This window comes from Gnatocerus cornutus, chromosome 3 (assembly GCF_029298725.1).
Source record: "Gnatocerus cornutus isolate USDA-ARS CGAHR chromosome 3, icGnaCorn1.1, whole genome shotgun sequence".
Lineage (NCBI taxonomy): Eukaryota > Metazoa > Arthropoda > Insecta > Coleoptera > Tenebrionidae > Gnatocerus > Gnatocerus cornutus.
Genome location: NC_142235.1, coordinates 16,718,890 through 16,734,824, shown reverse-complemented (window position 1 = coordinate 16,734,824; position 15,935 = coordinate 16,718,890). Strand labels below are relative to the sequence as shown.

Below are 15,935 nucleotides of genomic sequence, written 5' to 3'. Positions count from 1 at the left end.
TTTCTTTACTAATCACAAAATGTCGACCCCACTTTTCGTGATTACAGGCCAACGACTTCCTGTGCAAAAATCCTAAACAAGTCCCGATCTTCCCTAGATATTTATCATTTTTCAAAATCTGACGTGCCCTCATTATAATACAAAACGTTATTGATGGATTTCAGACGGTATAAATATACACCAACTCGAAAAGTATTGTTTTCATTCCACTCCTACACATTCATTTTGATTTTCTTCCAGTCGAGCTCGGCTTTATTATATTTTTACTTTGTATCAAGTGGATTCTCAGTAGAAGGAATAAAATCTTGTTATAGATATTTAAGTATTGCTTGTTACTCCATAAAATCGAGCTTTATTTTATGATTAGAAAACCATAAAATCTGTTTTTCCGGGACTCTGGACTCGACAATGCGCGATTTGTTTTGTACGTTAATAGCTCGCTTCGCTCGCCGTATTCAAGTTCAAGTTGCTCAAAACATTGTAATTTAACTTCTTCACATCAATTTAGTTTATTATTCAAACATGAGAACAAAATAATTCGGCCTAGACAGACAAACTTGTGTTTATGACTAATAAATCATCGCTACAATAAACTCCAGCACTTCATGTAACTAAAACAACACTATTAAGTTGGCACGATCGTATTTTCAACAATTAATTAATTAAACTAGAAACTTAAACTTGATTAAGTACTTTATCTACATGCGATGTTAAGTTTACTTTACCTACTTGAGCGGCTAAGGTGCCGCTTGACCACGTCCGATTAACTTTCCTCGGAATATTTACTCAGTTTCTCCCCATTTCCGTCAAATTTATGTCATCTTCCGCTCATTTGCCACCCTCTTCTCATTTTTTTTCCACCGAAATTTGCGTATAATCGTCGTTACAAATCACGTGATCATCATGGCGGGTGCATTCGAATGCGCTGGCATGCGATTCGGTCCTCATCGTTAAAACCATCGTAAAAAGAAGGGCGGATCGGAAACGACAATAAGTAAATTAAAGGACGAAAAAAATGTAGGACATCGATAACTCGTCTCGTCGAAAATCGCCTTGTCTGATCAGTAAAAAGGATTTGACTATTATCGGGATAAATGTTAGTACTGCCATTATTTATGTACTGGTTTTGGAGAGGAAGTGAGAGCACCTGTGGCTTCTTGTTCTTGCGTTGAAGTCACTGGAGGTATGAGAGGAAGGGATGATAAAGATAAGGGTAGAAAAAAGTGATTTATTATAGCTCGGAGTTTAACCTATTTGCAGTGGGATTGTCGTCTAATTGTCTTGTTTCAATCAGTTTCTTGTACCATTTAGCGGAGGATTTCGGAGTTCGTTTTCTATTTGGGTCGGAGAAGTCGACGTGGTAGAGACCGAACTTCTCGCTGAAAAATAAAGGAGTTGATTTACTTACGTTGGTTTAAGCGAAATACAAATTTTGAATGGAAAAATTATTTTATGCGGTTACATAATATTAAAAGTTTTATAAATGTTAAAGTTTTTTTTTAATTTCTTTTGGTTGCTTTAAAATTTTGTAATTTAGTACAGTTAATCAGCAAATCGAAAGTTGTGAAGTCTCCAAATTTCACTGCTTTCGGATAAAAACTATACAATTTACGGAATTTATTAGAAGACGTTCTAAATTTTTTGTTAGTTCTAAAAAATTACAATTTCTAAAACTTTTGTTTCTTGTTCTTAAATTGTGATATTTAGAATAATTAATAGACAGATCTCACTTAGCAATTCCTCAAAATTTCAATGTTTTGGAATTAAAATGACTCAAGTTACAGAATTTTATTTGATATATTCGAAATTTTTGGCCAGATTGAAAATTAAAATTTCTAAAAAATTGTCCAAGGTACAAAATTTTATAGATCATGGAGCAAATTTTTGCTTTGCTCTAAAAACAAAAATTTCAAAAAATTTTGTTTTATGTTCTAATATTTAGCAATTTCGCAATTTCTCCCTCTTCACTGTTTTAAGATGAAAACTGCTTAAATTACGAAATTATATAGAAAGTTTTGTTCATTCTAAAATCGAAAATTTTCTAAAAATTTTGTTTCTCGTTCTAAAAATTTGAATTATAGCACCGTTATTAAACAAATTTTAGACAATAGATCCTTCAAATTTGATTGTCCTACAATTAAAACGATGAAATTTACAAAATTTTATGACTTAGTCGAAATTTTTAGTTGGAATATAAAACAAAAATTCTAAAAATCTTCTTTCGTGCTCTAAAATTTTGAAATCTAGTACAGTTAAGAAACAACTTCAAAGTAGTAACTTCTCCCCCAAATTTCACTTTTTTAGGATAAAAATTGTCGAAGTTTCGAAATTTTAAAGAAAACGGTACAAAATGTTGATTTTTTCTAAAAATTAAAATTTCAAAAAATGTATTTGGATCTAAAATTTTGAAATTTAGTACCGATAATAAATAGTAATTCCCCAAAATTTCATTCTTTCAGGATTAAAACGGTGCAAGTTATGAAATTTTATATGACATTTTATATGATAAAAATCTCCAGCCTTGCTCTAAAATTTTGAAATTTAGCACAATAAAGAAACAGCTCCAAAATAGTAACTCCTCCAAATTTTACTGTTTTAGGATGAAAACTGTGCAAGTTACAAATCTTATAAAAAAAGGGCCAAAATTCAATTCATTTTCTAAATGAAAAATTCTAAAAAAAAATTTTCTTACTCTAAAATTGTGAAATTTAGCGCAGTTGATAAACAGATTTCAGGGAGTAATTCCTTAAAATTTTATTGTTCTAAAGTTAAAGTGGCTCAAGTTACACCATTTCATATCACATGGTGGAAATTTGTGGTTGCAAAAAAAAATTTATTTCTAAAAATCCTTGTTCTAAAATTTAGAAATTTAGCACAGTTAGGAAACAGCTTCAAAATAGTGACTCCTCCAAATTTAACTATTAACAACTGATAACAACTGTCCAAGTTTCGGAATTTTATGGAAAACGGAGCGAAATATTGGTTTATAATATTTATTAAAAATTGAAATTTCTAAAAGTTTCTAAAAATGTTCTTCTTTGATCTAAAATTTTGAAATTTAGCACAGTTAAAACACAGATTCAATGTAGTAACTACTCCAAATTTTACTGTTTTGGGATAAAAAATTGTCTAATATACGGAATTTTATATGAGACAGCGCCAATTTTTGATTCATACTAAAAATAAAAATTCCCAAAGATTTGGTTTTTTATTCTAAAAGTAGTACCTCCTCCAAATTTCATTATTTTGGAATAAAAACTGCCCAAATTACGAATTTTTATAAGACAGAGTTGTCATTTTCGGTTTGAATGAAAATCAAAAATTCTAAAAATTCTCTTTCTGGTTCTAAAATTTTGAAATTTAGTACACTTAGAAAACAAATCTAACGTAGTAATTCCTCAAAATTTCATCGCTTTGGAATAAAAACTGTTCAAGTTACGAATTTTTAGAATTTTTTGGTTTGATTCCATACTGACCTATATCCAGCAAACCATTCAAAATTGTCCATCAAACTCCAAGCCGCGTACCCTTTGACCTGCACCGCATCCTCATGTATCGCCTCCAAGAGAGCCCCCAAGTACCCCTAAAACATCAAATCAACCCTCGAAAATCTCCCTTTTCACCCCACCTTATAAAATTGAATTCTATCTAAATCCTCCAGCTCCCCCGAATCAGAAAATCCATTTTCTGTGACGATAATCTTCGGATTATTGTACTTATTTTTGATCCACTTGAGAGTATTCCTAAAACCCCAAGGAACTACCTTGAGCCAACTTGATCGAGCTCCTTTCCATTTAGGATCCTGGTAAATCCTTGCACCCAAGTCCTCGTAATAAGAAAACGAATCAGGACTATCATTATCCGTGGCATCTTCTACTAAGAACGTGGTGTACACGTTTAGACCCAAGAAATCGGAGCTTCCTCTAAGGAGGTTTTTTTCTTCGGAGGTCAATGGGGGTAGTCGCGACCTCGAGAAGCCCTGTAGTTTGTTTAAATCCTCCATTCGTTTCTTAACAACGTCTGGATAGTCCCCGTTTCCAAAAATCGGGTTCAGGAAAATTCCCTCGGTGAACTCCCTCACTCTTTCGGCAGCTTCTTCTTCACCAGGAGTCGCCGGTTCGAACCATCGCCCATCAAGAGTGAAACCGATCTGACCTCCTTGCTCTTTGAATTCTTTCTGGTACATATGGTACACTTTCGCGTGTGCCATCAGGGTATTCTTCAAACACCAATACTCCCCGATTCCCGACCTATTGGTATTGTGAGGAAACTCCGTGTCTCCACAATCAAAGAAATTGGCGTTGAAAGTAATCCACGTCTTCACTCGATCCCCGAAATTTTGAAACAAAACTCTGGAATAGTCCACAAAACTGTCAGTAACCATTGGGTTTAAAAATCCTCCGAGCTCATGCATGGACAAGGGAAGATCCATATGAAAGATTGTAACAACTGGTTGAATGTTCTTGGCGAGAAGACCATCGATTAGCTTGCTGTAGTAACGAATTCCTTCGATGTTTATATCTTTGGCGTGGCCACTGGGGAGGATCCTCGACCAAGCGATGGAGAAACGGTAGAAGTCGACTCCGAGGTTTGATACCATAGAGATGTCGTCTTCGACGTGGTGGTAGGAGTCACAGGCGGTTAGAGCGTTAGATGAGTCGGAGACTAGGGAGGGGTCTAGGTGCTGGAAGTGGTCGAAGGCGGTTTTGCCTGTTCAAATAAATAACTGATATAGAACAAAATTGAAAATGGTTCTTGGTTATCGTGTTTTACTTCGACGAGTCTGCGATCTTCCAGCGAGGCGTGCCGAGCATTGCATTTAATTTTTACAATATTCCAGCGAGGCGAGCCAAGTGATTGGCATTTTACTTTCGAAATCTACAAACGAGGCGTGCCGAGCATTGCATTTTACGTTGAAATCTTCCAGCGAGGCGTGCCGAGCATTGCATTTAACTTTTACAATATTCTAGCGAGGCGAGCCGAGTGAAGCATTTTACTTTCAAAATCAACAAGGGAGGCGTGCCAAGCATTTATCGGTTTCAAGTTCAACAAATTTTGAGCGAGGTGTCTGAGCGTTTATTGCATTCTATTTACAAAATCTTCCAGCGAGGCATGCCGAGCGTTTTTATCGAGGCATGCGAAATGAAAAAAAATATTAAAAATGTTTCCTACTTGCCTCGACTGTCATATCCACCTTCAATTTGATAAGCCGAACTAGCAACGCCAAACTTAAAATCATCAGGGAATTTTTTGTTTCCGCTAGAACATTCTTATATAACATTGAATTGGTCATAATAACATAAAATGACTCACCATAACGCCGGTTGAAAAACCGATAACAGTGTTATAATAATAATTCGAGTACTCGTCATCATCATCTTCATCATCATGATTTACAATAAAATGTGCATGTCATTAACAGTACTATAATATGTACTGCTTTAACGAAATAATGACAAACACTAACGAATGATAGCTACAGTTTTGTTAATATAATATTACGTTGGAACGTCGGTGTTCATCGGTCGTGTTCGTTTCTGTATTTGTATCTGCCGATAAGTTATCTTATCAATATCAGTTTTTTTGTACTTTTTGTAAGGTTTTATCATTTTTTTTGCACTTCACGTTGTTTAGGATTTTGTAAGTTTTTCTTTGTTTTTCTATGTGCTGGATGTTCATGGCCGACTGCCAGAGACTAGTTGAGTTGGTTGCATAGATAGTGGGTCTTATTTTATTCAACGACATAAATATCGGTCTCATTATTTATGAATTCTTTTGAAGATTTCTCGACAAGATGACAAAGCAGAGATATATTTTTTATAATTTCAATTTGTTGATTGTATGTGTATTGGAAATGCCTGTTTTGCGCAGTGGTTTGTCTGTATCCGTAACGTTTGTCCACACATGTATTTTAGCTCTTTTATTAAAAAGTCAAAGTCGGATGGTACAATTAATTACAGCCAAGAGATATAAAAATTCTTAAAAAATGTATTTCTTAGTGTAGACTCTTGTAATTTTGCAGACTTAATGAGCAAGTCCAAAGTAATAAGCTCGTTCCCGAATTTCTAAAAAAATTCTAAAAATTCCGTTACTTGTATTAACATTTTGTAATTTCGCACAGTTGATAAGCAGGTAGAACAAAGTAATGACTCCAAATTTTACTGTTTTCGAAATAAATTTGTCCAAATTTAAATATATTAATTTAATATATAAAACGACAGAAATTTTTGGATGGTTCTTAAAAAAAAATTTCAAAAATTCTCATTTTTGGTCTACATTTTTGTAGTTTGGCATAGTTAATAAACTGAAGGTAAAGTACCAATATATTCAAATTTTAAGGAGTTAGGACTGAAACTACCAAATTTACCGAATTTAATATAAGAAAGTGACAATTTTTGAATACTAAAAATTAAATTTTATTTTTTTAAAAATTCTTTCTATTGCTTTAAAAGTTTAAATTTTTACACAGTTGGTAAACAACTCAAAAGTGCTAAAACCTTAAAATTTTACAGTTATAAAACCAACAATGCCATAGTTACAAAATTTACTAGATGAAGTTGGAAATTTTTTGTTTGCCCTCAAAATGCAAATTTTTCATAATTTTGTTTCTTGCTCTAAAATTTTAAAATTTGGCCAATTCAATAAACATGTCATACATAATAAAATCTCAAAGTTTTACTGTTTTAGGACTGAAGCTGCCAAAGTTACGAGTTTTTATATACAATAATGAAAATTTTTGTTTCGTCTATAATAAAAAATTCAGAAAATTCTGTTTTTTAGCTTTAAAATTTTGTTAATTAGCAGGATTAATCTACATGTCCAAAGTAATAAAACCTCAAAACTTTACTGTTCTAAAATTAAAGTTGCCAAAGTTACTATTTTTTACTTAAAACAATGTGTAAATTTTTGGTGTATCCTCAAAACAAATATTTTCAAAAATTGTATTTTTATTTCAAAAATTTCGAAATTTGGTACAATTAATAAACCTGTCAAAAAAGTAAAACCTCAAAATTTTACTATTCTAGGACTAAAACTGGCAAAGTTACGATTTTTTACTTAAAACGATGTAAATTTTTCTATTATCTTCAAAATAAAAATTTTCAAAATTTGTGTTTCTAGTTCGAAAATTTCGAAATTTGGCACAATTAATAAACCTGTCAAAAGCAATAAAACCTCAAAATTTTACAATTCTAGAAGAAAAGTTACGATTTTTTACTTAAAAAGGTGTCCATTTTTGGTTCATTCTGAAAATAAAAATTTTCAAAAATTGTGTTTTTATCTCGAAATTCCGAAATTTGGCACAAATAATAAACCTGTCAAAAGCAATAAAACCTCAAAAATTTATAATTCTAGGAGAAAAGCTGCCCAAGTTACGATTTTTTACTTAAAGCGGTGTAAATTTTTGGTCCATTCTAAAAATAAAAATTTTTAAAAATTGTGTTTCTATCTCAAAAAATTCGAACTTTGGCACAATTAATAAACCTGTCAAAAGCAATAAAACCTCAAAATTTTACAATTCTTGGAGTAAAGTTGCACAAGTTACGATTTTTTACTTAAAACAATGTGCAAATTTTTGGTGTATCCTCAAAACAAATATTTTCAAAAATTGTATTTTTATTTCAAAAATTTCGAAATTTGGCACAATTAATAAACCTGTCAAAAAGAGTAAAACCTCAAAATTTTACTATTCTAGGACTAAAACTGGCAAAGTTACGATTTTTTACTTAAAACGATGTAAATTTTTCTATTATCTTCAAAATAAAAATTTTCAAAATTTGTGTTTCTAGTTCGAAAATTTCGAAATTTGGCACAATTAATAAACCTGTCAAAAGCAATAAAACCTCAAAATTTTACAATTCTAGAAGAAAAGTTACGATTTTTTACTTAAAAAGGTGTCCATTTTTGGTTCATTCTGAAAATAAAAATTTTCAAAAATTGTGTTTCTATCTCGAAATTCCGAAATTTGGCACAAATAATAAACCTGTCAAAAGCAATAAAACCTCAAAAATTTATAATTCTAGGAGAAAAGCTGCCCAAGTTACGATTTTTTACTTAAAACGGTGTAAATTTTTGGTCCAGTCTAAAAATAAAAATTTCTAAAAATTGTGTTTCTATCTCAAAAAATTCGAACTTTGGCACAATTAATAAACCTGTCAAAAGCAATAAAACCTCAAAATTTTACAATTCTTGGAGTAAAGTTGCACAAGTTACGATTTTTTACTTAAAACAATGTGTAAATTTTTGGTGTATCCTCAAAACAAATATTTTCAAAAATTGTATTTTTATTTCAAAAATTTCGAAATTTGGCACAATTAATAAACCTGTCAAAAAGAGTAAAACCTCAAAATTTTACTATTCTAGGACTAAAACTGGCAAAGTTACGATTTTTTACTTAAAACGATGTAAATTTTTCTATTATCTTCAAAATAAAAATTTTCAAAATTTGTGTTTCTAGTTCGAAAATTTCGAAATTTGGCACAATTAATAAACCTGTCAAAAGCAATAAAATCTCAAAATTTTACAATTGTAGAAGAAAAGTTACGATTTTTTACTTAAAAAGGTGTCCATTTTTGGTTCATTCTGAAAATAAAAATTTTCAAAAATTGTGTTTCTATCTCGAAATTCCGAAATTTGGCACAAATAATAAACCTGTCAAAAGCAATAAAACCTCAAAAATTTATAATTCTAGGAGAAAAGCTGCCCAAGTTACGATTTTTTACTTAAAACGTGTAAATTTTTGGTCCATTCTAAAAATAAAAATTTCTAAAAATTGTGTTTCTATCTCAAAAAATTCGAACTTTGGCACAAATAATAAACCTGTCAAAAGCAATAAAACCTCAAAATTTTACAATTCTAGGAGTAAAGTTGCACAAGTTACGATTTTTTACTTAACACAATGTGTAAATTTTTGGTGTATCCTCAAAACAAATATTTTCAAAAATTGTATTTTTATTTCAAAAATTTCTAATTTTGGTACAATTAATAAACCTATCAATAGCAATAAAATCTCAAAATTTTACAATTCTAGGAGAAAAGCTGCCCAAGTTACGATTTTTTACTTAAAAAGGTGTCCATTTTTGGTTCATTCTGAAAATAAAAATTTTCAAAAATTGTGTTTCTATCTCGAAAATTCCGAAATTTGGCACAAATAATAAACCTGTCAAAAGCAAAAAACCCTCAAAATTTTACAGTTCTAGGACTAAAGCTGTCAAAGTTACGATTTTTTATTTAAAACGGTGTAAATTTCTGGATTTAAATAATAAAAATAATTTTCAAAATTTTTTGTTTTAAAATTTTGTAATTCAGTTTAATTAATATACAAGTAAAAAATACTGACTTTTGGACCAAAAATACCAAAATTACAAAATTTTATAGAAAAAAATTTTTCACCGATTGAAAATAACATTCCTAAAAATGTTCTTTTTTTTTATCTAAACTGTCATAGCATATTGAAAGTAGTAGGTCTAACAAATTCTACTGATATTGAAAATACCGGAATTTTTATTAAAAATGGCAAAAATTTTTGGTTTCAACGAAAACAAAAATTTCAAAAATATCTATTCCTTGGTCTAAATTTTTGAAATTTGGCAAAATAAAAAAAAAATAATTTTCAGTTCCAACGAAATGACTTTATGAACATCTGTATAACCAGCGATTTTCCCAAACCCCATCAAATTCAATCGAATTAAAACATCAAGTTCCCCCTAAAAAGCTCATTCCTCCCACATAACTTACACGGCATTGGCCCGCCAATAATCCTACAAATCTGTTTCAGGGTCCAGGGTAAACCAGAATAGACTGTTAGAATTCCGTGTGAGTCCGGAATCCGGGCAAGCAGGTCAGGAATTCCGAGTCAGGACAGCCACGTTATGGCTGAAAGCTGACATTCGACGTCGTCGACCAATGCAGTGCAGATCTACCGAAATTTACGTCTTCAAAATCATATCTCGTCTACCAGAAACAATTACGCTCACATCACAGGTAAAGTACCCAAAAAAAATTGACCTATTTTTTATTTCAAGCCGTCAGAAAAATGATGCATCGTGCTCTTGTTTTTAGTCTTTTAAATAGTTGCTTCTTTCACCCTGACCTGGACCGAATAAAGAAAGATTTTGAAGCGAATCCAAGTGTAAATAGAGATTTTCTGATGAATATACAGGATAAGTATGATGTAGTCTGGCACAGTTGTATCCTTCATGCCAAGAAATTATTAAGGTCAGCGAGCGGTTTTCATTATTTCCCTGTCTGGAGTTTAGATATAAAGTTTAAAGTCCGGGCAGATATCCATTTGTTTGGATGGAGAACTGTCAGATGATGGCTGAAAAAATATTGACTCAACAAATTGGGGAGTCAATTTAGGGTGAGACAAAAAAGGGTTCGCGACTTTCTTTAAGAACTGAGTGAAAGTGAAAACAATGTGGATTAAGTTTGGCTGTTCCAAAGAAATTAAAGAGCGGTTCGAATTTCAACTTCGGTTTTCGGGACGCGGAAATATAAATTATTTCCTTAATAAAATCGGACCTTTTTTGGAAGATAATTTTTTTCTATGCTTTGATCCTTCAGGATTTCCATTCTTTTCAGATTCCTTTCCATTTATTTTTAGAGTTTTATTCTAGTTTCTTTGAGTATTTCCTCTGGATTCTTGAAGATTCCTTAAAAATTTTTTGAAATTAGTTTTAAAACTATTTCAAAATTCTTTTGTACTTTTCCTTGTAGAGTTGTTTCAGAAAACTCATAAAGAATTTTGGCATTTCTTAGAGATCCTGTAAGTTCTTTGGAAGCTCTTGGGGATTTCTTGAAGATTTATTTAAGTTTAGTTGAACCAAATTAAATTCATTAAACATTCCTCTCAGGATTCTTAAAAAATTCATTGAAAATTTTTTGTAAATTCTCTAGAGATGTTTTGGAGAGTCTTTAGAGAAATTTTCCAGATTTCTTAGACTTTAAATTTTACTGTTTTTTGGATTAAATTTGCCAAAGTTACGAAATTTATTAGGGGTGTACAAAATTGTAGAAAAGTTTAAATTTATTTTCAAAATAAAAATTTTCAAAATTTCTTTCTCTGCCTAAAAAATTTTGTAATGTGGCAAAATTAATAAACAAGTCTATACTAATAAAACCTCAAAATTTTCCCGTCCTAGAATTAAACGTACTAGAGTTACTTTTTTTGTCTATAAAACAATATAAATTTTTGATTTTTTCTAAAATAAAAAATTTGAAAAATTCTGTTTTTTGGCCTACAGTATTATAATTTAGCACAGTTGATAAACGAGTCAAAAGTGGTGTAATCTTTAAATTTGACAACTATAAAACTTAAAATATCCAAGTTACTAAATTTAATAAAAAAAGTTGAAAATTTTTGGTTTTGAAATTTGGCACAATTAGAAAACATGCCAAAAGACATAAAACTTAATTTGATTTGATTGTTTTAGGATTAAAGCAGGAAAGATTCGATTTTTTACATAAAACAATGAAGAGTTTTGGTTCATTCTCAAAATGAAAGTTTTGAAAAAATTTTGTTTCTGGTTTTAAAATTTCGAAATTTGGCACAATATATAGACATCCCAAAAGTATTAAATTCTCAAAACTTTCTTGTTCTGCAATTAATCCTGTGAGAGTTACGATGTTTTCTATAAAACGATAAAAAATTTTGGTTTGGCCTAAAATAAAAATTTGCAAAAAATCTATTTTTAGGCCTACAATTTTGTAATTTAGCACAGTTGATAAACGAGTCAAAATTGGTGTAACGTTTAAATTTCACAGCTGTAAGATTTAGAATACCGAAGTTACAGAATTTAATACAAAAAGTTAAAAATTTTGATTGATCTTCATAATAAAAATTTTCAAAAATTTTGTTTTAAGGCCTACAATTTTGTAATTTAGCACAGTTGATAAGCGAGTCAAAAGTGGTGTAACCTCCAAATTTGACAGCTGTTAGACTTACAATGTCGAAGTTACCGAAATGATTAGAAAAAGTTGGAAATTTTTGATACGTCTTCAAAATAAAAATTTTCAAAAATTTTGTTTCTGGCTTTAAAATTTCGAACTTTGGCACAATAAATAAACATCTCAAAAGTATTAAAAGCTCAAAATTTTCTTTTTCTGTAATTAATCCTGTGAGAGTTACGATTTTTTCTATAAAACGATAAAACTTTTTGGTTCGTCCTAAAATGAAAATTTCCAAAAATCTATTTTTAGGTCTACTATTTTGTAATTTAGCGCAGTTGATAAACGAGTCAAATGTGGTGTAACGTTCAAATTTCACAGCTGTAAGATTTACAATACCGAAGTTACAGAATTTAATAAAAAAAATTAAAAAATTTTGATTGGTCTTTACAATAATTGTTTCTTGTGCTTTTTTTTTAATTTGGCACAATTAATAAACATGTCAAAACTAATAAAACCTCAAAATTTTATTGTTCTAGGAGTAAAACTGCCAAAGATACGTTTTTGTATTTAAAACAATAACAATTATTGACTTTTTCTAAATTGAAAATTTCCAAAAATTCTGTTTTAGGCTTAAATTTTGTAATTACACACAGTTAATAGACAAGTGGTGTAACATCCAAATGTGACAGCTGTAATATTTACAATGCCAAAGTTACAAAATTTAATTCTTCTTCAAAATAAAAATTTTCAAAAATTATGTTTTTTTGTTTTAAATTTTTGTAATTTGGCACAATTAATAAACATGCAGCAAACAAACAAAAGCAATAAAACCTTAAAATTTTATTTGTTTAGACCTAAAACTACCTAATTTACGATTTTACACAAACAATGTGAAAGTATTTTTGAAAGATCTTAGAGATTTTTGGAAAGTCCTTCTAAAATCTTTCTTTCTAGATTTTTAAAGATTTCTTATAATTTATTAGAAAACCTGAAATATAAACAAAGTATGGGGTTGTCATTCAGATGGTCTTCCAAAGTTCTTGTAGCTTACTAAAAAATTCGTTGAAAACTGAAATTTCTAATTTTTGTCTCTTTTTAAATTTTGAAAATATTAAATTAGTGTTCCCAACACGCCACTAATCTCCTCCCTTTGCAGGAATTTGACCATGCGACGTCCGACACCATCTCCCTAACCCTCCAAGAGTCGAAAAGCGGCTGGCAGAAGCTCGACCTCACCGAGACCGTAAAGCAGTGGCTGTCGGAATCCCGCAAAGAAAAGCTTCAACTCTTGGTCGACTGCAGCTGTTGCAGTAACTGGCACGTCCACCTCTTCAACACAGAGATGGACAAGAAGAACAACCCCAACCGGCCCTTCCTCGTCATCCACACCGACCCCAACACGGCCAAACGTGTGCGAAGAAGAGCCCTCGACTGCTCGGAGGACTCGGGCAACCAGTGCTGCAAACAGCGTTTCTACGTCAGTTTCAAGCAGCTCGGTTGGGACGACTGGGTCATCGCTCCACAGGGCTACCATGCAAACTACTGCCGCGGCGACTGCGGCTTGCACCGGACGCCTGACACTTATGTCACTTACCACACACACGTGATCGAAGAGGTTAGAAAGACTCACCATTTGAGCGGGATGCAGCCTTGTTGCGCGCCTCTCAAGTTTTCTAGTATGAGTTTAATCTATTACGGACCTGATCTGACTATTATCAAAAGGGACCTGCCTAAAATGGTGGTCGACGAGTGCGGTTGTCCATAAACTTGTAGTTTAAACTTTAACACGGACTTGTGAAATGTTGTTCAGTTGTTTTTCTCGTGTTACCAATTTATAACTTCATACTTTATTCCAAATTTTCATTGTATAGAACGAGCGTTCTAAGGTAGGTATGAAATTTCGGACTGAGATTGTGCCCAATATTTTATTAAACGAAAGACTTTCTTAACAAATATCGCAATGTTGAGGTGGAGGTGTGCGGGATTTACGGGCGTGCTAAAGGGTTTGCTTCTTTTTTCTTGAAACCTGATAGGACCGGACTTTCTTCTTAACTCCCATTCTACCGACTTTTTCCGATTCCTTTTTTTAAGATGAAGATGCTAAATACTTATTTAGCTAAAGAATTTTACCAGTAGCAATAATGGGAAGGCTCTAGATGAATTTTACTAGAAGAGTTTGTACCATACGAGAAATTTGGCAACATTTTAGTCTCTTTATTCTTTTAAACACATTTTTTTGACCATTTTTGACAGCAAAAATTTTGTACTGTTTTTGTTGATTCCTTGTAGATCCACTTTTGTGCTTGATTCCTTGGAGATCTCTTAAAAAGATTTCTATGTGGATGTAGGAAAGACCCTGTTGGATTCCTAGAGTTTTCTTAGAAATTCGGTCCAGTATCCTTGGAGAGTCCTTAAGATTCCTTCAGATTTCCATGTAGATTCCTTTTAGATTCCTCACAGATATCTGAAATTCTCTAAAGTTGGACCTAAACTTATTTGTACTACCTTCGTATTTTTGAATTTTAAAATTGTTTGGTCATATTTTTTCAATTTGCGAATTTTTTTGATTGAATGATTTTTTTAGATTATTTTTAAAACATTTTGATTCTATCCAATTTTTTGCTAATTTGGACTGCTTCTATTTTTCTTTTCTTTAATCGCTTCTTTTTGGATTCTTAAATTTTTTTTATCTTTCTACTGATTTCTTGATTCCTACATTCTCTGGATTATCTTAAATTAATTTTTGATTTAACAGAATTACGGCTAGTTTTTCTTCTTTTCGAATTTTTCAAAAATATTTCCGAAATTTTGAAAATATTCATTTAGTTTGAATAATTTAGATTGATGAATTTAAATTTTAAAAAATCAAAATTTTTGATACTTCACTAATTTTTTACAATTTTCGAATTTCTTAGTTCTTTTAAATTCTATGATTTTTTTTGAGAAAGAATTTTGTCATTTTCGAGCTATTCACCTTCTCAACATCGTAGATTTTTCAATTTTCTGTGATTCTACAGATTTGCGAAACGATTTGCTTTTAGATTTTTCAGTTTCATTATATTTTAGGTTGTTGTAGATTCTTTAAAACTTTTTGAATTCGTGGAAAACATATTGCTGGTTTCTCCGCAACAAAATTCAAAAAATTATAATGATCGATTTTTTTTGTTCATACTAAAGTAAAATTTTCTAAAATTCACATTTTTGTTCTAAAATTTTGAAATTTAGCGCAGTTATAAGTGGAAAGGCTTCCAAATTCTACTCTTTTAGCATCCAAGTAGCTAAAGTTACGAAATTTTATTCAAAATGGTCAAAATTCTTCGTTCATCTCAAAAAAATTCTAATAATTTGCATTCTTGTTCTAAAATTTTGATATTTAAAACAGTTATTAACTGGTCAAAAGTAAAAACGCTTTAAAATAAAAATAGTAAAAAAATTTTGTCCCTATTAAAAAAAATTATAAATGCTCACATTCGCGTTCTAAAATTTTGAAATTTTGCACATTTATTTAACTAGTCTGAATTAAAAATGCTTCCTAATAATATTGAGTGTTCTAGCATCAGAATTACCAAAGTTACAAAATTTTATAGAAAATGGTCTAAATTTTTCTTTGATCCTGAACAAAAAATTCTAAAAATTTACATTATTGCTCTAAAATTGTAAAATTTATCATGGTGATTAAACTTGTCAAAAATAAAATCGCCTCCAATTTCCACTGTTTTAATATAAAAATTGACAAAACAATTTAAAAATCAACATTCCCGTTATAAAATTTTGAAATTTAGCACAGATGTTAAACGAGTTGAAAGTAATAACGTCTCCATTAAAATTGCTCAAGTTACCAAATTTTATTGAAAATTATCAACATTTTTTGTTTAGCCTGAAAAAAAACCTAAAAATTCTCATTTTTGTTTTATAATTTTGAAATTTAGCAATATAATTAGACAAGTCAAAAGTAGAAACGCCTTCAAATTGTACTATTTTAGCATCAAATAACCAAAGTTACAAAATTTCATAGAAAATGGTCAAAATTCTTCCATCATTCCGAA

The 15,935-nt window shown here is 30.7% G+C and overlaps 2 protein-coding genes across 2 annotated transcripts in view; one reads left to right on the top strand and one right to left on the bottom strand.

The window, feature by feature from the left end:
• The window catches only part of Actbeta (inhibin subunit beta), a 42,076-nt gene extending 26,422 nt beyond the window's left edge, over positions 1-15,654 (top strand). Inside the window, exons 2-3 of the mRNA XM_088032768.1 lie at positions 9,776-9,981; positions 13,046-15,654. Of these exons, the coding sequence (XP_087888894.1) occupies positions 9,776-9,981; positions 13,046-13,654 (815 nt within the window). The 3' untranslated portion in view covers positions 13,655-15,654. The remainder of the gene's footprint in view (positions 1-9,775; positions 9,982-13,045) is intronic.
• On the bottom strand, positions 1,215-5,497 carry LOC148177620 (myrosinase 1-like). The gene is made up of 5 exons (XM_088032265.1): positions 5,314-5,497; positions 5,177-5,259; positions 3,629-4,710; positions 3,477-3,583; positions 1,215-1,379 (listed from the first exon to the last, which is right to left on the bottom strand). The coding sequence occupies exons 1-5, from the start codon at positions 5,388-5,390 to the stop codon at positions 1,232-1,234; spliced, it is 1,497 nt and encodes a 498-aa protein (XP_087888391.1). The 5' UTR covers positions 5,391-5,497; the 3' UTR covers positions 1,215-1,231.
• Positions 15,655-15,935: the final 281 nt, after the last annotated feature.